The sequence below is a fragment of the Macaca nemestrina genome, chromosome 16 (assembly GCF_043159975.1).
Source record: "Macaca nemestrina isolate mMacNem1 chromosome 16, mMacNem.hap1, whole genome shotgun sequence".
NCBI classification, from domain to species: Eukaryota; Metazoa; Chordata; class Mammalia; order Primates; family Cercopithecidae; genus Macaca; species Macaca nemestrina.
The window spans coordinates 101,732,026-101,759,675 of record NC_092140.1 but is presented as its reverse complement, the minus strand read 5'-3'; the positions used below and the strand labels follow the sequence as shown (position 1 = coordinate 101,759,675).

The window sequence follows — 27,650 nt, the reverse complement described above, 5'->3', positions numbered from 1 at the left end:
ACAGCCCAGGTGTTATGATTTGCTTTTAGGATGCAGACAGATGCAGGACCGTAGGAACAATGCAAGGACTTGGTGAGAAGATATGAGAATATTAGGAAGGAAAAGAATACAACTCACTCCAAAATTTTATTTTACAGAGAAGTTTTAATGAAGAACTGATTTGGAAGGGGGCAAATGTGGTCACTTTACGCAATTTGAGTTTACAGTGGAGCCCATAAGCCTCACGGGCCGCTGGGAAGGCACGTCCTGGCTCAGGGTCAGACCAGAATCACACGCTGAGCCTTTAACACCACACAGACACATCAGATGTGTGAGGGTTCCAGCATTACTCAAACTCGGCACCTATCAACATGGTAACATCTACCGTATGTGATACATATTCCCAAGGCCCTACCTTCTACTTTCAAGATATTCTGATAACTTAATCTCCTCATAGGTAAGTGGTTTAATTCTACCATATTTACTAGGAAAAATGTATTACTGTTTAAAACAAATAAACAAAAAGTCCTAACAGTCTAGACTGCAGGGGAGTTGGGGAGACTGGGGGGCAGGCTGAACTTCCAATGGTGTCAAGTCTCTCCTGTTCTTCCAACCCTGAATTTAAAACTGAAATGAGGCACTTGGTTTCTCAGGAAGTTATGCGCTAGAAAGAACACTGGCCAGTGTTAGAAATTTTAAGAACTAACATTGGCCATTTGTGAGTAGGATGGCAACTTGAACAAATCACTTTGTCTTGGTTCCACATCTGTAAAATGAAGGGGCTGGACTAGGTGGAAGGCCCTCCATCCCAGTGTAAACACTGTGTAATCTACGCCTGCTGCATCTGTCAAACACACATATAATATAAATCAATACACTTACGTAAGGTCTGAATGATATTCTCTGTACTACCCATCTTCAATGACATCAGCTTTCCCACTCACTCGGCAGTCTTTCCTGATATTGCCTATCTCATCCTAATTCCATGATATCTAAAACACTCCACTTGGCTCAAGTCTTTCTTAATTCTGAATTATCATGATGTGACAGGTCAACTTCTAGAGAGAGGGCTACATTCAAATACAATCTATAGAAGAATTTCATAACAGATAAAAAGACCTGCACATTTTTGCAGTATGCAAATTCAAGCAATATATACAAGGACTGTAGCAATAATGATATCAGCTAAATGTTAGTAAAACAGGAAGAGTCACAAAAACAGAGAAAAGATGTACCTTTTCTTGGTCTAGATGGATTCCACTAATTTCAAAATCAAACAGAAACAGTTCAGCCACTCGCCTATAAATGAAATGAGCCCCAGGTTATAACAGGTAATAAAAATTACTAACAAAAAATATTGTGGTTTTTTGTTAAATAAATCAGTCTTTTTGAGCCTCACTGCCAAAAGTTTCTTCAAAACACACACACACACACACACACACACACACACACACTCACACACACTTTGTTTTAAACAAGGATCTTAATATCCTCAGAAGTCAGGCAAAACATCCATCTGACTGACGATTACGATTGGCTCGTCATGTAAGAGCTTATTCCTTTATTCAGAGAGTACAAACCTGTGAAAGCCACCATAATAATTACTTATTTATTTCAACTCGATCCAAATCCTAATAATTAAAAACATAAAACAGGTTTTATATTTGGACAATTTTTCAAAGGCCCTCTGCATGAGATTTTCAGTTTTTCTTCCAGCCAGTAGCAGCTATTTAGAATATTAAATCCTTTGATGCTGTGCTGGACGCTGACTTTCTTGGCTAATGAGAATTGTTTTCTTTCTTTTTACTCCTGCTTCGTGCTTGGAACCAATTTCAAGTGTAACACCTTTTTTTTTTTTTTTTTGGTCAACGGTATTTAAAAAAAAAAAAAACCAACAACATTGAATGGAAATAATCAAATATTTGATCTACTCTTTTGGCTTTCCTTGAGTTTTCAAAATAGATATATTTACCTTCCTGATTATTACATCAAATATAGCTTGAATGGAAATTTATAGTGCACGTTTATCATATTACACAATACAGGTCTATTATGTAACAAAACTGTATTGCAGAAACATATGAAACATTTAAAATCACTAATCCTATCAAAGATAATGACTATTAAAATTCTTGTATTTCCTTTCAATCTAGTTTTAATGCTATATATATATAAAATATTTAGAATAATTTAGAATTTAGAATAATTAAGGCCCAACTGTATACATTTATACTTGCTTTCTCTTGTAAAATTACATCACAAACATTGAACAGTTCTCCATGTCTTTAAACGTTCTTCAAAAAGTTGGCTTTTGATGCTTGTTTTGTATTGTCATAGAGAATGCAAATGTTTTTATTTTCCCACTCCCATGAACCACAATATAATAAAAATCTTTGTTACATTTTTTAATCCTTGTTTGTTTCCTTAGGATAAATTCCGAGAAATTAATCAAAAAGTATGCACATTGACATATATTACCAAATGCTCCTCCATAGAGACTTATCAACTTACACGTAACTAGAGGACCCATCATCCCAAACCAGAAGTGCTATTCTTATTCTGTTTCAACTTTGTCAGCCAGCAGCTTCATTCTACTTACTTAACGGTGGTGGGTCTCATGCCAGGTACAGAGCAAAGCACTTTATACAAATTATTTTCCTTACATCTCATATGATTCTTAGGAAGTACTTTCTACTTCCCTTTTACAAAGGAGAAAACTAGGGCTTAGCGAGCTCTGAAGCCAAAGTCCAACCCCGCAGTTCCATTCTGGAGATGCACTTCCACCCACTTCACACTTGTTGCCACTGTTACACCTGTGGCACACTGCTATCAATTTCAGGGCCATCTGTCGCTATTCCTTATTTTGTGAAATGAGAGTTTCACAAAGAGAATCTTTTGCCCATTTTTCTATAAGGGGGTTTTCTTTCCTCTTTTTTTAAGGTAATTTGAAAGTTCTCTTAACATAGTTAATATATTAACCCTTTGTCATATAAGAACCATTTTTTCACATTCTTGTGTTCTGACTTTGAATGTGGAAGCGTTTTGCCATACCAAAGTTTGCAATGTTTATGTAATAAAAATCAATGAATCTTTCTGTGGGATGAGTTTGTATCATGCCAAGAAAGACCTTCCACATCCCAAGATTACCACTAGTTTTATAATTTCTTTTAAAAATATTTACATCTTTAATCAGTCTACTTTTTTTACCCCAAATGGTTATCCACTGGTCTAACATCATTTCCTGAAAACCAAGTCCGACCCTGTGTAAAGATTTGGGAGGAGACACCATTTGAGTGGAGTCCTAGAGAAAGTGCAGGAGTCATAAAGATACCTGGGGAGGAACATTCCAGACAGAAGAGGCTGCAAGTCCAGAGGCCCTGAGGGAGAGTCTCCCAACCTCACCTCTAGAGTCACAGTCACAACCAAGGCAAAGAAATGAGTACCTTGTTTCTGGATCAAGGGAATCCACAAGATTTTTATCAGCTAGTAATTTTTGCAAACTTTGATATAAATCCACATTTGTGTTCAACCTAGAAAAATTAGAAATGTAAAAAATTAGTTGACTTTCGAATACCTTATTTTTAACTTTACATGAAAAGAATGGTGTCAGATTGTACCATACACATGCCCAGAAGCTGAACAGCATAACCTACCAGGAACAGTGTAACCATCCTTCCTTCCCACTTTCCTTCCCTTTTCTCCTTCCCTTCTTTCTTTCTTTCCCTTATTTTGGAGACAGGGTCTCACTCTGTCACCCAGGCTGGAGTGCAGTGGCACAATCACAGCTCACTGCAGCCTCGATCTTCTGGGCTCAAGTGATCCTTCCACCTCAGCCTCCCAAGTAGTTGGGACTACAGGCACACACCACCACGCCCAGCTAATTTTTAAATTTAAAACCGCTGTAAAGGAGAGCTCAGGACACAGGCCTCAGTGCCATGCAACTGGGATGCAAGACTGGCCCTGTAACTGCTCTGGGACCTTGGACACGTTATTTAGACCTGAGGCTGCCGTGAGGATTAAATGAGATCATGTATGCAGCACACATTTCCTGTGTGAATGAACCATGGCCACTGTTGAGCAGTTGTGCCATTCAGAGAGCAAAGGGCCCAAGGCTGGGCAGTGGTTCCAACCCACCCCACAGTATCACTGGCAGGAACCCAGTCCTCTTCCCTAAATGCAAATGCCATGGCCCTCTCAGAGCTGAGTAGTGAGCTGGGTCTAGACACAACCTGCACCCTGCTGGGTAGATCTTCCAGGAGGGATAAGGTTGTAAGAACCACTCACCAGTCCCTACTCACAGAGTCAGCGATACTCCTGTTCCTCAGCTGGTTCACAAAAACACACTGAAGATTTATATGAATCGAAGGGTTTCTGTTACCATTCTCATGGGCCTTCCCAAACACCAGTGAAATGGAGGTAGTCATTACTCATCAAAAAACACTCACCAAGAAGGGCCAGACTCCCACACGTGGATCCCAGAAGTCACGGAGAGAGTGAGTGCCAAGGCCTACCTCCTCCTAACCTGCTCACCCGTGGAGCCATTCCATGGCAAAGGGACAGCAGTTCAGAGGCTGCCCGCACTGCCCCCACTGCAGAGGTTTAAGGAAATCGTCCCATTATGTTTTACGTTGGAAGACCCTGAGATAAAGCCCATACTTCTGTCTGTATTTGTCCTCCCACAAAATGAAGAGAGATTGTCCATGAGACCGGCCTGTGTCTAATTCGGCAGGAAACAGTGTGCAGAGTGCCTGGAGCAGGCAGCCCACTGCTGACGACTTGCCAGAGGCCTTTCCCCGAGAGGCAAAGCTTTCTCCCAGGGAGTCCCCGCTTTCAGCCCCGTCAGCGTGCCCAGCGCCTGCACTCTGCAGGGCCCAGTTCTACCCCATTCCGCGAGCTGGTTTTCAGCGGCTGTGGGAAAAGTCACACACAATCGTGCCAAAGTGAACAAATGCTGCCCGACCTGGGGAAAAACAGCTGCTGCACATCCTGAAGTGCTGGGTCTTCCAAGGGAGCCTCGTCTAACCAGAGAAGCCATCACTCTCCTCCTCCAACAACTTCTGGTATATGAAATTGTCTTCTCGTGTTACCCCCTTTCCCCTGTTGTAAATCCACGCTGGCGAGCCCAGAGCTCTCCCTAGCTCTGTACACTGCCTGGCATGGTGCCATGTAGCTAAGTGTGCTGGAATACAGCACCGTCCACCAATAAGTTATTTTAACAAGCACTATGGAGCTCTCATGAGTGGCTTAAAAACATTTACATTTACCTCAAAATCACTTTAAAATAATTCACTCCATCACAGCCTCAGCCAGAGCCTGCGCCAGCCCTCCCGCAGACTTTTACGGCCTCCCTAGACTCCCCTAATTCCAACTGACAGGGGCCACAGGGACACTGTTTATACAGCATTTTGGCTTCTCGCCCTGTGGCCCACAGCCACTGATGCAACAGCAATTTAATCAAGCCAGAATCTAGTAAGTTCAACTTGCCACTAGGATACTAAAAGCCCTTGTTTAAGGTAAGTGATAATGGTGATGACAAGAATCCTGGGTGTCTACGATCTTAGATTATCAAGTGACACCTTTGCATTGATCTCATTTAACCCTCACAAGGACCCTGAGGCAGGGTTAACTTTACACCCCATTTCCAGACAAGGAAATGACGGAAAGAACAGACAACCAGCCCCGAGGCCCAGTGCCCGCCTGTGAGGTGAGCCAACGGCCTGTCCTGAGCCCTCCCTCTGGCCACCCCGGTCACTCACACCTCCCACCCCGCTGGGCGGGGGACAAGCACTATGGACTGGACAAAACTACACAAGTCCATGAAACCGGATCACCCAGGACGAGGCACAGAAGGGGGCGGGAGAACAGCACATACTTCTCTACCATGGTGCCAATGCTTCTACAAGCTTCTTCCGCGGCTTCTCTGAATGCTGGCTCAGGGTGAGCGATTTTCACAAAATCAGCCTAATAAAGGGGAAAGACAAAACCAAAAGGGAATTTGATGAGAAGCTTTCTTCCAGGATCTGAGGGTGAAAACGAAAACCGGGTTTTAAGATGTGCCATTGGCTTGGCCGATGCATTTCCATTACTGACTTTTTCCTAAGCGAGAAAAGCAAAGCAGCTTCTTTCAGAACATTTAATTGTTATTCCTTGAAACCAAGTTTGTTTCAAAAAAAAAAAACTTTTATTAACTTTATTTCAGAAAAGTTTTTCTCTTTCAAATATAAACACCAAGCAAATTCTTCCTTTTTTTTTTTTTTTGAGACAGAGTCGCCCAGGCTGGAGTGCAATGGCACAATCTCAACTCACTGCAAGCTCCGCCTCTCGGGTTCACGCCATTCTTCTGCCTCAGCCTCCCATGTAGCTGTGACTACAGGTGCCCACCACCACGCCCTCTAGTTCTTTATTTCAAAAGAGCAGGCACTGGTTTCAAATATTCTACAACTTTCTGGCTAAAATTATTTGCAGTATGGTTCTCACATGTTAACTTATCTCCAGAAAACAACTCTTACAGGCTTTTTTTAACTAACACACACAGTATAGTTTCCAAACCCACTTAACTACATTCTAGTCTTTGATTTAACTACATTGTAGTCTTTGTGCAGAAAACAAAGGCAGTCTCTTTACAGTCCTTTTAATAAAATATGAGTTCACAGTTTCCACGTAATACTGTATACAACTACTACTGCTGCTACTGAAGTCATTAGAAATTAAAATGAGTGAAAATTCTTTTTTAAAAACATAAAATGATGTAAATTTTCGTTTTCATGTCAAAAAACAGATAAACTACGAAACACTACATATTTTCTTCATTTGCCAAGAAAATGTGTGACTATAACATGAAATAAAATCACCACAAGATAAAATTTCCTAATTTCATTATCAAATAGTTTTTAATGCCAAAACATTTAAGTCCATAGTTTGATATATTTGTTGTAACAACTGGTAACGATAAAATAACATTAGTACCAAAGTAGCTGAAAAATGAGTTACATAAATTTACAACATTTTTTTTACAAATTACTAATCTACAGGTTGTGAATTTATAATCAATATTAAAATTCAAAACACTAGCATACATATTAAAAATGGGATTTGTAATAGTGACGAGGAAAACAGTTCTGTTACATAAAACTGTATTAAAGAAAGAAAACAAAATAAAATGACTACTTGGTGAAAAACAGTTTATAAAACGATTGTCTTATAACAGTACTAATCTTACTGGCAGGTAATATCTTAAAAATCGAAAACAGAGAAAGGTTCTTTTTAATTCAGATAATTACATATATAAATCACATCTTTTTTTTTTTAAGTTTTCAGAATGAGATATTATTATACATAAATATTAAAAATGTGAAAATAAGATACAGGGCAGAGAAGTTAAAATCTTTTAGTGAAGACCAAAAGCGAAAATGTAAAAAAAAATCCTAGAATACTGATTAAGATGAAGACAAAGACAAAAAATACACAGTGAATTCTGGGATTTCTGACAGCCACGCCAATGGTCACCCCTCAGTATCACTGGGCAATGGTTAGCTCCTCCCACAGATACCCGAATCCACAGATGCTCAAGTCTCTGATATAAAGTGGTGTAGTACTTGCATATAACTGATACACAGTACATCCCATACGTCAAATCATCTCTAGATTACTTGTAATACCTAATGAATGTAAATAATATGTAAATAGCTGTTACACTGCATTGTTTTATGGAACAGTGACAAGAAAAAAAAGTCTGTACATGTTCAGTATGAATGCAAATTTTTTTTTCCCAAATATTTTTGATCCAAGGTAGGTTGACTCCACAGATCCCCCAATCTGGAGGATTGACTATATCGTGAAATTCACTGACACAGATTTTCATTTTCTGATTTCAGTGACACAATTAGGTGAACAGGGTATGAAACCTTCTTTTGAGCAGTGCGTTTCCACAGCTCCCCCAACATTCAAAGACACATTTTCTATGCACATACTGGAGGCACAGAACAAAAACCCAGTACAAACAGAACTACCCAGAGCCTGCAACTTCACTCCAGAGAAAAACGCTTTACAATAATATACTTTATCAGTTTCCTTAAGAAAGGGAAGCTTGTGGTGAACATATCTGAAAGGTGTTAATGCTCAAGTCAAGTGTGTGGGTGGAAGGAAATTTTCCAAAAAAGGAAAAAATAAAGATGGGGATGAGTTATGCTGAGTCAAAGAAGTCAGTCAAAAGGTATACAGGATTCCACTTAGGTGACATTCTAGAAAAGTCCAAACTATAGGGATAGAGAACAGATTAGTGGTTGCCAGAGGTTAGTGGGGAGGGGTGGGTGTGACTATAAAGGGAGACTTTTGGGGGTTGATGGAACAGCTTTGTATCCTGATCGTGGTGAGGGCTGCACAAATTTATACAGGCTAAAATTCACAGAATTGTACCATCCTCCTAAAGAAGTCAATTTTACTGTATAATAATTTTTAAAACAAGTACATTTTTTTTTTTAAATGGAGAGGCTATAACAAACTTTGCAAGCTTTCCAGGTAAGGGTTCATGAGACCCGAGCAGCCAGCCAGCCCTGAAACAGTTGGAACAGGAGGAAGAAGAGCTTGACAGATATCCTGCCTGGTCTGGCAGCCCAGCTGCACCACACTCTGGCCAGGCGACAGCAGGCACATCCCTTCATCACCCAATGCCTTTCTTCCCTCTTGTGAAAATGGAGCTATGCTGAGGTTACTTCAGCTCATCCAGAGAAAGCTTCTTCAGCTAACTGAGCTGTAGAAAGGGCCTCCAGCCTAGTTAAATCTAAAACAAGTTAATGCCAGAATATAAACTCCACGAAGTAAGAGATTGTGCTGTTTCATTCCTGCACGTATACCTCGTGCCCAGACAGTGTGTGGCACACAGTAGGTGCTCAACATTGACTGAATGTGAGGGAAAAACCTATGTAGTTCAATACCATGTAGACAGGATCATAAATGATCACTATTTAAATTGTGTGTGCTGCTTTCCTTGACAAGAGTCACCAAGAGTCGGCTCCTTCAGGCTGACAGAAAATCCCGCTTCCTGGAAATGAGTATATGGAAGAGAGATCTGCACTTCCATGTTTGTTGCAGCTCTGTTCACAACATCCAAGATTTGGAAGCAACCCAAGTGTCCATGAACAGACGACTGGACCAAGAAAATGTGGTACTCACACAATATGGAGTGCTATTCAGCCATAAAAAAGAATGATATTATGTCATTTGAAACAACATGGATGGTCATTATGTTAAGTGGAATAAGTCAGGCACAGAAAGACAAATATCACATGTTCTCACTCATTTGTGGGACGTAAAAATAGATACAATTGACTCATGGAAATAGAGTAGAAGGAGGGTTACCAGAGGCTGGGGAGGGTAGCAGGGTGGTGTGTGTGTGGGGGGGTGGAAATGGTTAATGGGTACAAAAAAACAGGAAGAATGAGTAAGACCTGCTATTTGATAGCACAACAGGGTGACTACACGCAATAATAATTGTAGATTTTAAAATAACTAAAAGAATATAATTGGACTGTTTGTAACACAAAGGATAAATGCTTGAGGGGATGGAGACCCCGTTTTCCCGGATGTGATCACTGTGCACTGCATGTCCCTATCAAAACATCTCATGCACCTCATGAATATATACATGAGGTATATTAAAATTAAACATGAAAAATGAAAAAAGAAAAAGAAAATTTTGCTATCTCAGCAATGGATTTCCTAGTTGGTGAAGAGATCTAGGTATACACTTCTATTTCAACTTTAAAATGTTAAAAAAATAAAAAAAGGCTTTACAATCATTTTGATGTTAAAACTTGTTTTTTAATTTAAAAAAAGCATTCCTGAAAAGGTTTATTAAAACTGGTTCTCACACCTCTTATGAAAAAGAAGTGGCTCACACTTATAATCCCAGCACTTTGGGAGGCTGAGGCAGTAGGTTCACTTGAGGCTAGGAGTTCAAGACCAGCCCGGGGAACACAGGGAGACCCTGTCTCTATTACAGCAAAAAAAAGAAAAAGAGGAATTTTGTTGTAAACGTACACATAAAGTGTTCTTAGAATTTGGGGATAAGCGTTCAAAAATGAAGAACCTCTGTCAAATGAATATATATGTAAATATATATTAGTAATCATTCATTATATTACATGTATATTTTATTAAATATTATATTAAAGTACAAGTTCTAAATATCACCTTTTCTGATAACATTTTCCCCATTAGTAATGACATATTTCATCATAAAAAATCATACCTAACGGATCTCAAACAGTTTCAGACATTTTTAACTTTATAATCTAATACTAAGAGTAAACAACAAAGGATAAACTTCACTTAAATTTTAGCAGGGTTGAAAGTAGCTTCAAGTCTAAGGCAAAGCATCTTACCAAGTCGGCCACTCTGCACAAGGAATCCGAGAGCTCATCGAAGATCAGCACGGTCTGGGGCCCAGGTGGGGTGGAACACGCACGGTCCACAAGCAATTCTGTCTTTCTCAAGGCTTTTTCTTGTGCAATATGAAATCCTTCTGGGGCACTGAGCTCAGGAACTCCAAAAAGACCCTTAGAACCAAAGAATACGTCTGATTTATAACCAAAATTCAAAACTGTGCTTTTTTGATATTTACTAAAATTACTTTTATCACAAAGGAAATCTTGGCTTTCATTGGGGTATCATGTTACACCTGTGATCACGGATACTACTATCATACTCCCCATATCACTCCACATAAATTACACTAAAAATGTTCCCAGAACATAATTTTTCTTCAATTTTTAACTATTTTCTGAAAAAAAAAATGATATGGGTTCAAAATCCAGCTCTGTCACTTCTACAGAACCTAAGAGTGGCTGCAAGAATTAAATGAGATAATATATGTAAATATATATGTGTGTGTGTATTTGTGTGTGTATATATATATAGCAGTGTTTAGCACATAGCATTTGATAGATAGATGTCAGCCATAATTATTATTAGTTTATAACCCTGGTCATGTTATTTCTCCTCCTAGGCCTCATATTTTTTCATCATGTACAATGGGAATGACAATACATATCTTACAGCAGGGATACACATACTAAGGATATGTAAAGTACTAAAAGCAATATCTGACAGAGTAAGATCTCAGTACACAGTACCAATTATTCTACAACTATCAAAGAGAGAGGATGAGTTGACCACGAAGCAATAGATATTTTAGAAAAATTTAATGAACATATTAAAATCATAGGCTGAAACTGGGAGCAAATTTTATACGTTCCAAAGACATTTCAATATCTTGATAAAAATAAAAATCACTGATCTAATGGCAATGACCATTCTCTTGTTACCTATTCAATCACACTTGTTAGCATACTCAGGAAGGCAGGGAAAAAAGCATTTAATATGCACCTACCGCATACCATGAAGTGCACCTGCTACTTTACACAGGTTCTCATTTCAATCACACAATCCTACAGAACAGAGTATCATTCTTTTATAGATTAGGACACATGCTTTAAGAGGTTAGAGAAGGCGGGCGGATCACAAGGTCAGGAGATCGAGATCATCCTGGCTAACGCGGTGAAACCCTGTCTCTACCAAAAATACAAAAACATTAGCTGGGCGGGCGGCGTGCACCCGTACTCCCACCTGCTGGGGAGGCTGGGACAGCAGAATGGTGTGAACCCGGGAGGCGGAGCTTGCAGTGAGCCAAGATCGCGGCACTGCACTCCAGCCTGGGTGACAGAGCAAGGCTCCGTCTCAAAAAAAAAAAAAAAAAAAAAAAAAAAAAAAAAAGAGGTTAGAAAAAACTTCTTTGAGGTCACAAATTAATATTGGCAAAGCCAGAACTCGAACCCGCTCTGTACATCTCTAAAGCCCACACTTTTCCATACTTCTCTATTACAGTTACAATCTCAATTACAATCTGTTTGAAAGTCTTCTCTCCTGAAAAGGTGAGCTTCCAGACCCAAGAGCGCTGCCCTTCATTTCTTTAACCAGCTATCCAACAGAACGTCTAACATATGGGGGGAACTCAATGAAGGAAACAAATGACCGCAGCAGAGGCTGGGCTTTGTTAATTAACTTGGCAGGTGTTTAGCACACACACTTTCAGAAATAGCAGCAGGTAAACCTTCAGGCCTGATGAGGCCTACTGTTTCTACAACAAGGGATGGATGAAGTTAAGCTATTAATCTCTCTTCAAAATATATTACAAGTTAAAAAAATAAAAGAGAGTCAGTGGGGGACAAAGGAGAATCAGGACTAAAAACAAATGTCATCTTTATATTGATTTAATTTGATTCAAGCGCAGACTAATTCCACTTCCCAGTACAACCTGCCCTATTGCCGCGTTGCCTTCGGGAATTCTAACTCTCGGATTACCAGTGACCTTCGTAATGCTAAAAAACTGAATAAACCTTTTTTTCCAAGGCAAAAACCAATTCACAAATTTGAAAATCTGCTATCGGTGCTGAGTATCAAGATACAAAAGGGAAAAATAAAAGCTAAAATTAGATACATCTCATCTACCCAAAATCAGGCTTCCCCTCACATCTTTCTCCTCAGCGCCCACAAGCAGTTCTCACACCAACTATGTTAATACCAACATTGCATACTCTTAAGGAAGGTGGTGTGGCAAATTTCACACAAAATAATTTTAAAACAGACAAAGCTGATAATGGAGATAAAACCAGAATCATACACCTTAGCTCAGTGCAATACCCTAGACTCCTCTTTATAAGGCAATACACTACAATGAAATTTTAAAAAGCAAAAATAAAAGTAATCCTTAACCTAAAACGGACAAAATATACAAACTCCAAGTAGAACAGGCATCAGGTAAGTCCCTTTCAACCTTGCCTCCTTCTCACCTTCCACTACACAATGCACTCTAGTGACTTCCTGGGGTAAGAAATCCAAGTGACCAATTCCATGGCACTATGGCAAGTCAGACTCCTCGCAACAGGGTTTTGTGTTTTAAAACAAGAAAGCCCAAAGCTTTCAAATAAATTAATAGGCGATGGAATTTCATGTATCAATGAAATTACCATTACTCGACTACAGGCAGCCGTGTCCCTGCAAAAAGACCATGCGATACCGCCTGTGAAGGCACAGGGATAGGCCTCCTAAGGCAGGACTGTAGCGCTGGAACTAAAGGGCTTTAGCGGGTGTGCGGGTGCATGTATGCAGAGGGCGGGTCCTGGCAGGCCGAATTCACCGCCACCATCAGGACGAACTATTCAGATTCACGTGGAGCAAGTGGCTCATGCAGAGGCAGTTCCCGGACCCGACACTCTGGGGAGGAGACCACTAAACCCGGCCCCTCAAAGCAGAGGTGACCTTGCCCTTATCGAGAGGGCACACAAGACGCCACTGTACGAGGTGGGTTCGCTGCCCGCCTCCTTCCAGGCCCAAACAATCTGGCCCTGAGTGTCGCTGGCCGCGCGGAGCAGAGGTCGGCTTAGCTCGCGGACTGAGGGGAGCTCCTCCTGCGCCGCTCACCCGGCGCTCGCCGAACAGGTCCAAGCGGCTGCCCTGGGGCTTGACATTGAAGGCGGCGCCCACGGGAGACCAGCTGGTGCTGACCCTTCGGGCCCGGATCCCGGCTTGAAGGCTTCCCTGGCCCGCCCACCGGGGCGGCAGAGCTGCTGCTCTGGCTCCGAAGCCGCCCAGCCTTCCGACGCACAGCATTCTATCCCCGGAGCACTCCCTTCCTCCCACGCGAGACCCCTGCCCTGGTGCTTTCGCCGGGAGCGCGGCTCCGCGTTTCCAAGGCAGCGGCCCACGCCGCCCCACGTGACGGCTCCGCTTCCGGGTCTGGGCGTGGCCTCAGGACGTGGGCACGTTGACATCCAGAGAGCAAGAGCGTCGCTGCCCTGCCTTCTCAGCCGCCGTCGCGATTTACCGCCCCCTGTGTCCAGAGTGAGGAAAGGCTAGGGTTGCGCTTCCCTCCCAAGTGACTAGGGGGCTGGGCGCGGGCAAAATCATGATATATTCGAATTCCGGTGGACATTAGATATTTTTTGAGAGATGGTAGGTACTTGAGTAAACAAGAAATGCCCGCCATAGGCCTGAAGGAGAAGTTTCCCTTTTAACCAACTCTCTTGGTAAATTCATCCTGCACTTCTCCGTTTGGTGTCTCTGTCCAGTAACTTTTTACTCTTGCATAGCTCATTTAAAAACTTTAGATGGCAAACAGTGAAAGCAGTCTAATGGGATTTTCCCTGCAGGGTTTCAGAGTTGTCTGGGACCCGTGATCCCTTTTTTCCTCCCGCTTTCTCTCCTTTGGGATGGACTGTCTACCCTACGCCGGCCCCCGCCCCGCACCACTGTCTTTTAAAAGTGGATTAACTTTTCTGGTTTCGCAGAATCACACATGGAGAGAAATTCTGCCACAGGATGAATCACCCAGGAGGTCTCCTCTGTAGCTTATTTAATGACGTAGATGGTGAGAGGAGTTGATGCGGAAAGTGGTAAGACTTTTGGAAATGTTGAGATGGGGCGAAAATGTATTTCGCACATGGGAAGGAAATCGACTTTGGGAATCAGAGGGCAGATTGGGCTGAACTGTGTCTCCCAAAAGAGATGCTGAAGTCCTAACCCTCGGTGCCTGTACAGGTGACCTTATTTGAACATAGGGAGTTTGCAGAGATGATTAAGATGGGTCATACTAGATTAGGGAAGCTGTCCTTGTAAGAAGAGGAAAATGTGGCTGATACAGGAGGAGGAGGACAGCCACCTGAAGATGGAGGCGGGGACTGGAGTGATGCTGCCACCAGCTGCCAGAAGTTGGAAGCAGCAAGGCCGGATCCTCCTGCAGCCCCTTTGGAGGGAGCATGGCCCTGCTGCTGCGAGATCGCAAACTTCCAGCCTACAGAACTGGGAAAGTCCATTTCTGTTGTTTAAAGACTCACTTTGTGTACTTTATTTGGGCAATCCTAGAAAACAAACAGAGATTCACCACTGGCAAATAATGATCAAACAATGATTTGTTGGATGGAATGGTGATTAAAACCTAGGTTAGAAAATGAGCAAAGTGGGAGGCAGAGCACCAGGACAAATAGCTAATGCATGCAGGGCTTAATACCTAGGTGACGGGTTGATAGACGCAGCAAAGCACCACAGCACATGTTTAGTATATAACAAACCAGCACGTTCTGCATATGTATCCCAGGACTTAAAAATAATTTGTTAAAAAAAGACAAAATGAGCAGTGTCTACAGCTTTCTGGAGTGTGACAGCATCACCAACTTAAAGCTGTTACTAGTACTGAATGGAATAAAGATTTCCCTTTACTTTCCCCTTACTGTCCTCAGAAACACAGATGAGGGATACATCCTCACATGACTCCTCAGAGCACTCAAATGGGATCAAAACACTCTTCCCACAAGAAACACACAGGCAGCGGATTCTTCAGATAATAGGAATAAGAAATGTGAAGTAAATTAGAATAAACCGTGCAGCTATTTTCAATATTTACTCCTGGAAAGACAGTAAGTTACACAGAATCAGTTTGGGGAATAACTTGTCCGTTTTCACCTTTTTATGACTATTGTAATAATTGGAGGAATTAGTAAAGGAAAACCATCTGAATGAGTTCGTCACCAAGCTGATTCTGGGATGGGGTGGCTGATTCATCAACTCTCCTCGGTCACGGGCTGCCGAACAGAAGGAACCCTGTGAACGTTGTGTCATCGTCCTCATCAGCAAACAAGCCACTGAACCTCTCTCCTCCTGTCACCTGCAGCCACACCTCATCCCCCAGCTTCAGCGGCAGGACAAGGCCGCCAGAGGCCTGGTCCTCAGAGCTCATGTAGGCGTCTTTGGTGTGCAGTATTTTTACTCCATTTTTGACCAAAGACACCTGAACATTCCTGGAGAAAACAGTGATGTGGTAGGTGAAGTAATAGACCCCAGCAATGTGGCACGTGAACTTCCCCGTTGCTATATCATAATGGTTGAATTCGTTATACAGGATCTTATCAAATTTAATGGGCACATCTGAAGAAGGAAACTTGCTCAGCACCGTGAGCCCCACAGTGAAAGCACTTTTTGGCAAGACTAGCGTCTCACCGATTTTCCCTTTCTCTCCTCGATCTCCTTTCCAGCCTCTTATTCCCCGGACTCCTGGCTCACCCTGGGGCCCCATGGGTCCAGCTTCTCCCTTGGGACCAGGCTTTCCAATAGGGCCCATGGAACCTGGTAAACCAGTTGGGCCCAAAGGCCCAATGTCACCCCTTGGCCCCTCAGGACCAGTGGGACCCACACGTCACCCTTATTCCCCTTCTGCCCCTGAGGTCCAGTCTCTCCTCGGAGGCCTTTCTCTCCCATGGGCCCTGCAAGCCCCTTGGGCCATGTTTTCCTGGGGATCCTCTTGAACCTTGATCACCTTTGATGCCTTTTGCTTCAACTTTTCCATCTGCTGCTAAATAGAGAAAGAGCAAACAAAGAGATGGTTTGTGAAAGATTCCCTTGTGAACAACTTCGATTTTTCTATAATTGAGCTCAGAAATGAAACAAAGTAGTGTACACGTTCAGTATACATGTACCCAGAGTTTAAAATTCAATTACTCCATCTGGGTGCGGTGGTCTCCTAGCACCTTCAGAGACCGCAGCAGGAGGACTGCCTGAGGCCAAGAGTTCAAGACCAACCCAGCCAACATAACAATACCCTAACTCTTAAAAAAAAAAAAAAAAATCATAAAAATAAGAAAATAAAATTCAATTACTCCAGCCCAGTTCAGTGGCTCATGCCTGTAATCCTAGCACTTTGGGAGGCCAAGCTGGGCAGACTGCTTGAGTCCCGGAATTCAAGATCAGCCTAGGCAACACGGCAAAACCTCACGTCCGCAAAAAATACAAAAATTAGCCAGGCGTGGTGGTGAACAACTGTAGTCCCAGCTACTCAGGAGGCTGAGGTGGGAGGATCACTTGAGCCCAGGAGGTTGAGGCTGCAGTGAGCCGTGATCAAACCACTGCACTCCAGCCTGGGCAACAGAGTGAGACTCTGTCTCAAAAAAATAAAATAAAATAAATGAAAGTCAGTTACTCCAATTACACAAGTGTGTGCACATGGACACACACACACATCTCAACAGACCTTTTAACTGCTGTCTACTAAGTTAGTGTCAGGGTTCATGTTAGAAATGACAACCCTACCATCTAAGTCTAACATGCTGGCTGTGAAATGTCAATCCGTACAGAAAGAGCAGAGACAGGCAGATAAACCGACACTCAACCCTAGTCATGTGACATCCTCTAAAAAGCCCCTCCCTGGAGTGAACATAAAATAAAACCTGCATCGAAGCATTCATTGCCCTCTCCTGCCCAACCCCAGCCCCAACCCATCCATCCCACCAGCAGTTCATCATCCACATAGACCTTGCTGCTTCCTTGCACCCCCACCCATCCCAAAGAGCCGTGGTTGCAAGTGTGGACTCTGAGGTTAAATGCTGGGTCTCCATTCTGTCCCCACCACATATGCACACAGGACATCAGAAAAGCTAGTGAGCCTCGTGCCTCTGTTCCCTCACCTATGGAACTGGGGTGATAAAAGTGTCTGGTGTCTGGGGATGTTGCATTCGGTGAGTCAGCACATGAAAAAAGCACAAAGTGGGCCGGGCGTGGTGGCTCACGCCTGTAATCCCAGCACTTTGGGAGGCCGAGGCAGGCGGATCACAAGGTCAGGAGATCGAGACCACAGTGAAACCCCGTCTCTACTAAAAATACAAAAAATTAGCCGGGCGTGGTGGCGGGCGCCTGTAGTCCCAGCTACTCAGGAGGCTGAGGCAGGAGAATGGCGTGAACCCGGGAGGCGGAGCTTGCAGTGAGCCGAGATCGCGCCACTGCACTCCAGCCTGGGCGACAGAGCGAGACTCCCTCTCAAAAAAAAAAAAAAAAAAAAAAAAGAAAAAAGCACAAAGTGAAGATGACACGAGTTTGCCGCTGTGACTACATCCCGGGGATCCATCAGGGACAAGTTCTAGTGCCACCTCCTCCATGCAGTGCTGCTGGATGCACCAAGTCAAAAACTCAGTCTCACTCCTCAGTGCTCATCCACTGCAAGGTTCAAGGTTCAGCAAACTACAACCACAGGCCAAATTCAGCCTCCCTCCCTCAAGCTAAACAAACACGGTTCACATTTTTTTTTTTTTTTCTGGTTTTTGTTTGTTTGTGACAGGGTCACCTGCTCTGTTACCCAGGCTGGAGTGCAGTCATGAGATCATGGCTTATGGCAGCCTCAACCTCCCAAGCTCAAGCGATCCTCCCACTTCAGCCCCCAAGTAGCTGGGACTACAGGCACATGCCACCATGTCCGGCTAATTTTTTTATTTGTATAGACAAAGTCTCAATATGTTGCCCAGGGTGGTCTGGAACTCCTAGGTTCAAGCGATTCTCCTACATGGGCCTCCCAAAGTATTGGGATTACAGGTGTGAGCCATGGTGCTCAGCCATGGTTTGCATGTTTAAATGGTCACAAATAATATTCCACAATACATGGAAACCATGGGAAATGCCCATTTCAGTCTTCACACATATGGCGTCACTGGAACACACCACGCTTATTTATGGAGCATCTACAGCTTCTTTTCGCTACAAGGGGAAGTTGAGTAGTGGTGACAGATCCGTATGGCCTGCGGAGTTGAGGGTATTTCCTACCCAGCCCTCTGCAAAGCCTGCCAATCCCTGCAGAATCCCCCCTCTGGAGAGTAAGAACTGTGCTGCCTTTACTGTAAGATTATAATCGGCATGGAGGACTTGTCCATGGTAAACACTTAATAGTTATTGTTAAATACTTGACAGCTCAGAATTAGAGCATCATAAATAGGAACTTGTACCTCGTTCTCCTGTCTCTCCACTCGTCTCATCCTTCCCCGAGCTGCCGGGACGTCCTGGCTCTCTTAGGTGGAAAAGAAGAAAACAGGCATGAGTTGAAATTCCGTTTCTGATTTTCTGGCCATTGGTCTCCATCAGCCATGTGTGTTGGAGAGTCTCAGGGGTGACCCCCACCATGAGGGGCGCTCTGTTTTCCACACGAGTGCAGGTGAAGAGAGGCAGGCATGAGCGGGCATCTGCGGTGCTGAGCTGTGTGGGATAAGTGATCTAAGAAAGGAACTGAGTGACTTCCCAAGCGCCCATCTCCAGGACGTGCCTAGAGCGCACAGCAAGACAGGACGAGGAGGGAGTGTGTGCAATGGGGACTGACTGTCACAATTGATTGTGCTCCTCTCCTGTGACAAGGACTTGGGACATGGTCTGAATGTTGGAGGTGTGGGTAGGTTTCCTCACTCTGTTTCTCTTCCATTACTCTTGAGGAGAGTGGAACGGAAGATTTACTAGCCTCCTATGAAAACACAGATGACTATGGTTATGTGACACTATCCCAAGATAGAAAAGAGAGTTCTGGAAGAATCTCTCCAGTGCCTTAGACTGGGGGGGAAATGCCACCAATCAAGCTGGCAGAGAACATCAGGTGAGTGGGGCTCTGCTGACCACACTCAAGTCCTTGTGCTCAGAACAGGCCCCCAGAGCCCCAGGTCGGCGTGCTATCCGTCAGCAGGTTGAAGATGGCTCCGGCCATGGCAGTAGAGTGCTCACTGGGCCATGGCTCACCCCAGATTCTGGCTTCTCACAAAGCAGCAGAGACTCCCATACTTCAGTCCCACTGACCGGACTGTGGGGCGACACGAGCAGGCTGTGCCGGCTTGCAGGTCCCGAGACAGGACTGACACAGGCAGACTTATTTCTATCACAATGTCTGTTCTCCTGGGACATCAGCACTCTTGAGTGGGGCCTTGGTCAGTGTGGGGCCTCTGAATGGAGGGGGCTCTTCCCTATATTTGCCTCTCCCTGCGCTCCCCTCCCCTCCCCTCCACTGGCTGCTCCCCTGTGTCTTCCTCTCCTTCCCTCTTTTTGTTTCCTGCTTGGCTCTCATTTCTCCCATTCTCTAGAGCAGTGACCTCAGAGCTTTCATGATCATACAACCACAACTCACAAAGCATGAACACAGACCCCAATCAGTAGACATTGATGTGTTCCTAAATTATGAACAGGTAGTATATGAAAAAATGTTTATTATAAAACATACACAAAAATACACTTTAAGATAAAAATGAAGTAAAATTTTAGTGTGAGCAATGTGAATGAATATCCTTCTAAGAAATAATATATATTATATATAATACCTATGAACTACATAGAAAAAATAGATATAACATTTGCTTTTAAGAAGTATGTAAAACTTGACAGAATGGACATTGGTGAGCAAAGAGGAGAGAAATTCAACAGGGAAGAGGTAGAGAAATTTGGTTTTGAATATAGAAGTGTTTTAGTCCTCTGTATTTTTTTTTTTTTTTTTTTTAAGACGGAGTCTCGCTCCGTCGCCCAGGCTGGAGTGCAGTGGCCAGATCTCAGCTCACTGCAAGCTCCGCCTCCTGGGTTCACGCCATTCTCCTGCCTCAGCCTCCCGAGTAGCTGGGACTACAGGCGCCCGCCACCTCACCCGGCTAATTTTTTGTTTTGTTTTGTTTTTTTAGTAGAGACGGGGTTTCACCGTGTTAGCCAGGATGGTCTCGATCTCCTGACCTCGTGATCCACCCGTCTCGGCCTCCCAAAGTGCTGGGATTACAGGCTTGAGCCACCGCGCCCGGCCGTCCTCTGTATTTTTTATCTACCACCTATTTATCTCCTTTTGTGTGTAATATTTTATAACAAAAATTTAAAAAATGAAAATCCTACATATTCAGAAATAAAATACACACACATACACACACGCAAACCCCACTGTGGTCCCGGTGTGAGGGCAGAAGACCTGATTTCATTAAGGGTAAAAGGTTTTGCTATTCATTTGGACTGAGCTGTTCGCTACCAGGCACTGGAGCAGTGTCAGTGAGCTGGAGCTGTGAGCCAGGAGAAGACACCTCACAGAGCACATGTGCAGGATGGTGGTTCCAAAGAAATAAAGTTGCTTCCTGGGGACGCTTGACTTCATCCAGCCCACTCAAAAAACCAGCAGGCCACCAAATGCCATAAGCGGAGACATGTTAGAAACACAAACTTATCTTTAAAAAGGTCCATAGACGTTTTGACATTTTCTTTGTTATGCCACTGAACTGTGCCCTCAACCCAGATGGGTCATTCTGCATAAGTCTTAGATATGTGACCGTACTGTCAAGACCAGGGCTCAAGAATGGTACCCCATTCAGAAACCAAGTCTATTGGTTGTTGTTATGGAAACCACTCAGACTTCTCAGCTTTGGCAAATCTCCCTCACAGAGGATGGATCCAGATCCCCAGACCCTGGGACAGGGTCCCAATCTAGGTCATAGACGCATAAGCAGCAGCTGTATGTGTCATCTGTCACTCCGCATCTCCTGCTTCATGGCACGATGCAGTATTAGCTCTCACCTGCACTGCAGCTGGCTGCTTGCTGCCAAATAATTCACAATCATATATCTCTATTAGTCTTTCGTTGCCAAAAATCCATCATACCTTTCGCCTGAGGTGGGAGGATCCATGACATCGTATACTACTGAAAATGTTCTGCGGTGTCAGAGATGAGAGAACCCGGGAGGGTAGAGGTCATTGCGATCTCACCCTGTGCTCTCCACCAGCACCTGGCACAGAGTCTGGCATGGAGCAGACCCGTGAGTGCTGCTGGGCAGATGGGTGGATGGATGAATGGGGTCAGGCCCCAGCGAGTGTTGCTGGGTGGATGGATGGATGGATGGATGGGGTGTGAGTGGGTAGGTGAAAAGCCACACAGATGATGAGTGAATGAGATGAAAAGAATGAAGAGAGAAGTTGAAAGGCAGCCGAAGCCACCAGGTGCGTACCTGCATCCCCTTTGTCACCCTTTGCTCTGTCTCGTCCATCTCTTCCAGGCAGACCGTTGTGACCGGGGTTCCCAGGGATGCCAGGGTGCCCTTGCCTGCACGTGTTCTGTGAGCTTATGTTCCCTGCGCAGATTCCAATGGCAAGCAGAAACCACCAGATCCTCATGGTTCAGACGACAGACTCTGAACTGAAAGAGGGAAACAGAAACCCAAAGGAGAAACCTTTGTGGCTGAGGCCCAGGACACAGCCTCTGTTCCATACAGTGGGAAATGGGGGAGCTGTCCCCTGCCCCAGACCCACACCTGGACAGACTTGGACAGAAGGCTCAGGGCAGGGGAGCAAGCTGGTTGTAACCAGAATGACACTGTCCTTGGAAGGTAACACTTGTGACTAGAACCAGTCTTCAAGGTGAATGGGCAATAAAAAAAGCCAAGTTTAAGGTCAGGATACTCTTCCATTTATCATTTCACTTTGAAGAAACCAGTTTTCTGAACCAGAGACCAATACTCACTTATCTCACAGGACTGTTGTAAAGATCAAATTTTATCACAATCTGCATAAAGGCACATTATAAATAGTGAAGCAAACATAGCATTACCATCTGATTCAGCAATTCCACTGCTGTGCATCTACACAAAGTCATTGAAAGCAAGGACTGGAACAGATCTCCATGTTCATAGTCGCATTATTTTCCATAGCAACTCAAGGGTCCATCAGTGGATAAACAGATACATGCAATGTGGTAGGTCCACACAATGGAATATTCTTCAGCCTTAGAAAGAAAAGAAATTCTGACACGTGTTACAACATAAAAGGACCTCGAGAACATTATGCTAAGTGAAACCAGCTAGTCACAGACAGACAGACCTGGATAACTTCAGTTATAAGAGATTCCTAGAGCTGTCAAACTCATAGAAAGAAAAAGTAGGATGGTGGTTGCCAGGGGTGAAGAGAGAAGGAAGTGGGAGTTGTCTGATGGGTACAGAGTTTCTGTCTGGGAAGATTTTAAGAGAGTTCTGGAGATGGGTGGTGGTGATGGTTGCACAACAAAGAGAATGTACTTAATGCCACTGAACTATGTCCTTAAAATGGTGAAGCTGGTAAGTTTTATGTTATATATTTTTTACCACATTAAACACTTAAATTAAATTTTTTAAAAAAGTAAAGCATTCCAAGCAATCTTACTGAAATGAGAGGTATTCTCTCAGTCATGGTCTTGTTTTTCTAGGAGGCCACTGTGAAGAAGGGCCACACACACACAGAAAACATCACCTAGTTCGGGACAAGTGCGTTTTCAAGTCCTTTCCTCTGTAGACACTGCCCCCACCCCAGGTGATCCATGCAGTTTCCCCGCAGCAGGAGCTAAGACAACGCTTGGGCAGTGCTCCAAACAGAGGGAGCAGCAAACGCAAGGCCTGGAAGGAAGAGGAAATGTGGATGGCCGGGTCTCCTGACTCAGCAACGCTCCCACTCAGGGCTGCAGAGCAGCATGTTACTCTCCCACATGGCGCCCGTCATGGCAGGGGCTTGACACTGGTTTATATAATTGTAGGATGAAGAATCTGACTCCCTGCCCGACTGTATTTCCTCATTATTGTCTTCCTAGCACCCAATAGCAAACTTGGAACAGCAGATTGAACAAATACTTGTTGAATGGAATTAATTTATCATCATGGGAGATGTCTTAGGATACATATACATAATTTTTGGAGACAAGGTCTCGCTCCATCACCAAGGCTGAAGTACAATCATGCAATCACAGCTCACTGTAGTCTCGACCTCCCAGCTCAAGCAATCCTCCTGCCTCAACCTCCCAAGCAGCTGGGACTACAGGCATGCACCACCACACCCAGCTAATTTATTTTATTTTATTTTAATCTTATTTTATTTTATTTTTGAGCGTAGTTTTGCTCTTGTGGCCCAGGCTGGAGTGCAATGGCTGATCTCTGCTCACTGCAACCTCCGCATCCCAGGTTCAAGCAATTCAGCTTCTCAAGTTGCTGGGATTACAGGCGCCATCACCACACCCAGCTAATTTTTGTATTTTTAGTAGAGACAGGTTTTCATCATGTTGCCCAGGCTGGTCTTAAACTCCTGACCTCAAGTGATCTGCCTGTCTTGGCCTCCCAAAGTGCTGGGATTACAGGCACGAGCCATTGCCACCTGTCCTAATTCCTCTTCTCTTCTTTTCTCCTTCCTTCCTTTCTCTCTCTTTTTTTTTTTTTTTTTTTTTTTGAGACTGGGTCTCACTCTGTTGCCCAGGCTGGTCTTGAACTCCTGAGCTCCCGCCTCACTCTCCCAAAGTGCTAGTATTAGAGGCAAAGGCCCCTGCACCTGACTTTTAGGATTTAAAAACAAAACAAAACAAAAACGTGGGCCTAGTGCAACTGGTCAGAACCCAGATCCTCTCACAGGCTGACAGCCGTGTGAATCTGCACATCTTTCGGGAAAAATTAAAGAGCAAAAGACATCGATGTCTTTCACCCTGTATTCCTATCCCTCAAATCCTCCTAATATTCCAAAACTGCGTGCCAGTTGTGTGACATTACCTGCCGCATTATCTGTAACAGGTGAAAAGTGCATACCACATAATATGTAACAATAGGGGAAGGGTTCACTATGTGTAATAGTGTGTAACTGCTGCGATAATTATGAAGGTCATGTAGAAATATGTGAATGATATACGTTGTGCTGAATTTTAACAGTAGACTAAAATGCCATGTACATTACAAATGTACTTACGACTATGAATATTGACAAAACTCGAAGTGAATATATGCAAATAAAGATGGTTGCTTTAGAATGGGGGGCGGTTACGGGAGCTTTTCATTTATAAAAAATGCTTTCTTCTAGTGCTTACACAAATATTTCTAGAGATTTGGAAAACCAGCCAGACTCTCTGCCATGCGAAGTCTGTATTGCCATCTGGTGGAAATGTCACAGGGTGCAGCCTAACGCAAAGGGAGGATTTTTGGAAAAGGAAACGCAGATGTTTCCCTCCGAAGTCACAAATCCGCTCCATTCCAGGAAATTGAGTTGAGTTTTCTTGGAGCCAAATTCCATGAAGAATATACTCGAGCCTCCTTTGTTAAACTCAGAAGTGGCTGGAAGCAGTCAAATCTAAATTCCATCAACCAAACTTTGTCCAGGGTTCTACAATTTTCATTTTAACTTTTCAAAATGTGGAGCACAACTATTCCAGGAATAAAATGATCCAAAGATCATAAAGGTGTCAGGTGAAACTCCAATTTGCTCTCCAGGGAAGGAGCCAGCCTAAAAGCAAACAGTTACTCTTCTGTAATTCTTCCACTAGTTTTGCATACTTGATGTAGGTAGATTCTATCTAGCTTGTTTATACAGCACGTAGACAACCTTCAGCAAATGATTTTGATTAACTAATATGTGTTCTCCCAAACACGCAGCAAAGTAAGTTGTGGCACTATTTCTTTTTTATTTGTTTGTTTGTTTATAGAGATACAGTCTCATGATGTTGCCCAGGTCAGACTTGAACTCCTAGGCTTAAGTGGTCCTCCTGCCTCTGCCTCCCGAATAGCTGGGATTAGAGACATGGCCAACACCCAGCTTGGCACTATTTTTTAATAAGAAAATTTAGAAAGTTTATACCTCCTATTTAGCCTCATCTTCAATGTAGAACATTGAGGATTTGCACAAGGAATATAGAATAAATTATATTAATGTTATTTTGAAAAATAAAAAATTTACATTTGTGCTTCTCACAAAGCTATGGGTTGGACTCTCAGTTTCATTAGTTCAACTACAGTTACATTCTCAACTTTTAATTTCTGGGTCTGGTCTTTTTCCAGGAGTGACTTCTGGAAAGAACTAGGAGCCTCTTCTGTCTCCCACCTTTCCCTGCAATCACCTCCTCTCTCTCTCTCTTCTCTTACCTGAATTACTGTCCTCCCCAGTCCCCACTTACTCCGTACACCACACCTAGACTAGTGATCACTTAGGAGGCACCAACCTGGGTCAGAGCTTTATGAAGATCGTGACTGCATTTTTCCACTTCCTTATTTTCAGTCAAGTATTTGTTGGATGAATCAATGCAGGCATGCAAGAAATACTATCCTGGTTCCAACTACGGGTGGACCTTCACTTGGGAAGGTGACTGGGTATCAACTCTGATCCTTGTCAGTGCTTTCGTGGAGTTGCTAGTTATCTCCAACACCTCTTCTCCCCTTCATCCATAGTAACAGAAATTTTAGCTGGGCACTCCCTAGCCTCCCTTGCAGCCTGGATATGACCATGAAACCAGATTACGGGCCATGGGAATGAGCAAAAGTGAGGCGTGTAATTGTATCCAATGACCGGCCTTAAAGGGTAAAGGGGTGCCCTTTCCCGCTTCCTGTGTGGGGGTGTGCATGGCGTGGTGAACCATATGGGACTCCTTGAAGGAGGGCAACAGAGTTTGGGGACAGAAAACCCCTGGCCTCAGATGACTCCACAGGCCAGACCTGTCCTGCCAGCACATCTTTGACATGAGCACATGAAACAGAAATAGCTTCTACCTTGTGTAAGCCACTGTTATTTGGGGTCTCTGTGACACACAGCTGAGCCCACATCCTGACTAACACAAGGCGTGCACGGCCCAAGGTGTGGCCGCTCATCAGAAGTGAGGAGGCTTGCAGACATCTGTAGTCAGCCAGTGACAGCCACTGGGGACTCCCTGGGCCTACAACCCTTCCAGTTCATACCCCCAGGTATGAACCCTCCCATTCATACAACATGAATGTATAGAGACTAGAGGTCATCATTCTGCAGAATGCTGTGACCGCATGAGCCAGACATACTGGCTTGGTCGGGGCAAAGGGACACAGACTGCAAATAACTTTGAAGTTAATGTTTTTTAATCTCCCCAAAATAGGTTCTTATTTAGTTCATTTATTTCTGGCTTAGTCTCCTATGCTTTACCTATATGTGTCCTTGCTAAAGAATCTCTTGATAAATGTTCACCCAGTGCCCTTCCTGATTAATTTTCTCCAAGAACATCCTGTCCTTATTTCAATAGCCAAGGTTATCACTCCTCAAGATTCTTAACTCTCCAAAACCAAGATTTAATACAAACCTGCTAGAAATCAGCTGAGTGATATCTCCAGGGTTTCCAAACCTCAGAGCCTCAGCTTCCTCCTGCATGCACTGGAAAGGATGAAGGCCCTCCCAGATCTGAGGATCTAAGAGTCCAAATAGCTCTAGGGTGCCTTCATCGAATATATTATCTTTCATGCACTCTCTCTATTGTACACTTTATACATTTCTTCTTCAACACATATTGACGGTTTTCTCCTACACTGTAAATTAGCATAGCCATAAATATGAAAATGTATACAAGTTGCATAAGTGAACCTGATCAAGAAAAAAAAGTACACATTAAAACTTGTGCAAAATAAGCTATAAGCTTCTCTAGAAAGCTCTTTTAAAAAGGTCCATTATTCTCATGACTTATTCTACGGTTTTTGTCTCTCCTCCTAGCCAGTGGTAGTGTTCTAGCAGAATTTCAAAACCTGCTTTTATCTCCTCTTCAGCCTCTTCCTCAAGAATAAACTTTGAAAGCGGTTTACCTCTTCCTATCCAAAACTCTATAGCCATCTGACTATTCCGCAAATTAATAAGCAGGGTTACCCCAGAGATAATATAAGCGCTGTTTTAGGACCTAGATGCCTTCAATTGAATGTAAAGAAATCCTTTCCTAATGAACTTACCTGGACACGAGGGTTGCAGGCCAGACCCAGATACCGTGCAAACCAGGAATCAAGGGCCAGCTGAATAAAATCAGCCTTCCTGCCGTACAATTCCCCAGTGGATATGTCTGCAAAATAGCAGGGAGGGGAGGGAACAGA

The 27,650-nt window shown here is 43.6% G+C and overlaps 2 protein-coding genes and 1 long non-coding RNA gene across 4 annotated transcripts in view; 1 reads left to right on the top strand and 2 right to left on the bottom strand.

Moving 5' to 3' along the window:
• MIPE (mitochondrial intermediate peptidase) overlaps positions 1-13,766 on the bottom strand; it is a 201,873-nt gene extending 188,107 nt beyond the window's left edge. The window contains exons 1-5 of one of the 2 annotated variants that reach the window (XM_071081548.1): positions 13,459-13,766; positions 10,362-10,535; positions 5,852-5,940; positions 3,423-3,509; positions 1,215-1,278 (exon numbers count right to left, since the gene is read on the bottom strand). In XM_071081548.1, coding sequence (XP_070937649.1) covers positions 1,215-1,278; positions 3,423-3,509; positions 5,852-5,940; positions 10,362-10,535; positions 13,459-13,647 — 603 coding nt within the window. In that variant the 5' untranslated portion in view covers positions 13,648-13,766. The remainder of the gene's footprint in view (positions 1-1,214; positions 1,279-3,422; positions 3,510-5,851; positions 5,941-10,361; positions 10,536-13,458) is intronic. The other variant, XM_011755703.2, reaches the window with a different exon arrangement.
• A 27-nt stretch (positions 13,767-13,793) lies between these two features.
• Positions 13,794-21,955, top strand: LOC105490250 (uncharacterized). The gene is made up of 3 exons (XR_011614958.1): positions 13,794-13,989; positions 14,325-14,429; positions 21,840-21,955. It is a non-coding gene; the product is annotated as an uncharacterized lncRNA (long non-coding RNA).
• On the bottom strand, positions 14,530-27,119 carry LOC105490251 (complement C1q and tumor necrosis factor-related protein 9A-like). Its single transcript, XM_071081551.1, is given in 8 exon segments — positions 14,530-16,222; positions 16,225-16,304; positions 16,307-16,381; positions 18,795-18,854; positions 20,631-20,633; positions 21,792-21,979; positions 22,391-23,207; positions 26,879-27,119. Coding segments are annotated over 6 exon segments (999 nt in total). The 5' UTR covers positions 21,958-21,979; positions 22,391-23,207; positions 26,879-27,119; the 3' UTR covers positions 14,530-15,607.
• Positions 27,120-27,650: the final 531 nt, after the last annotated feature.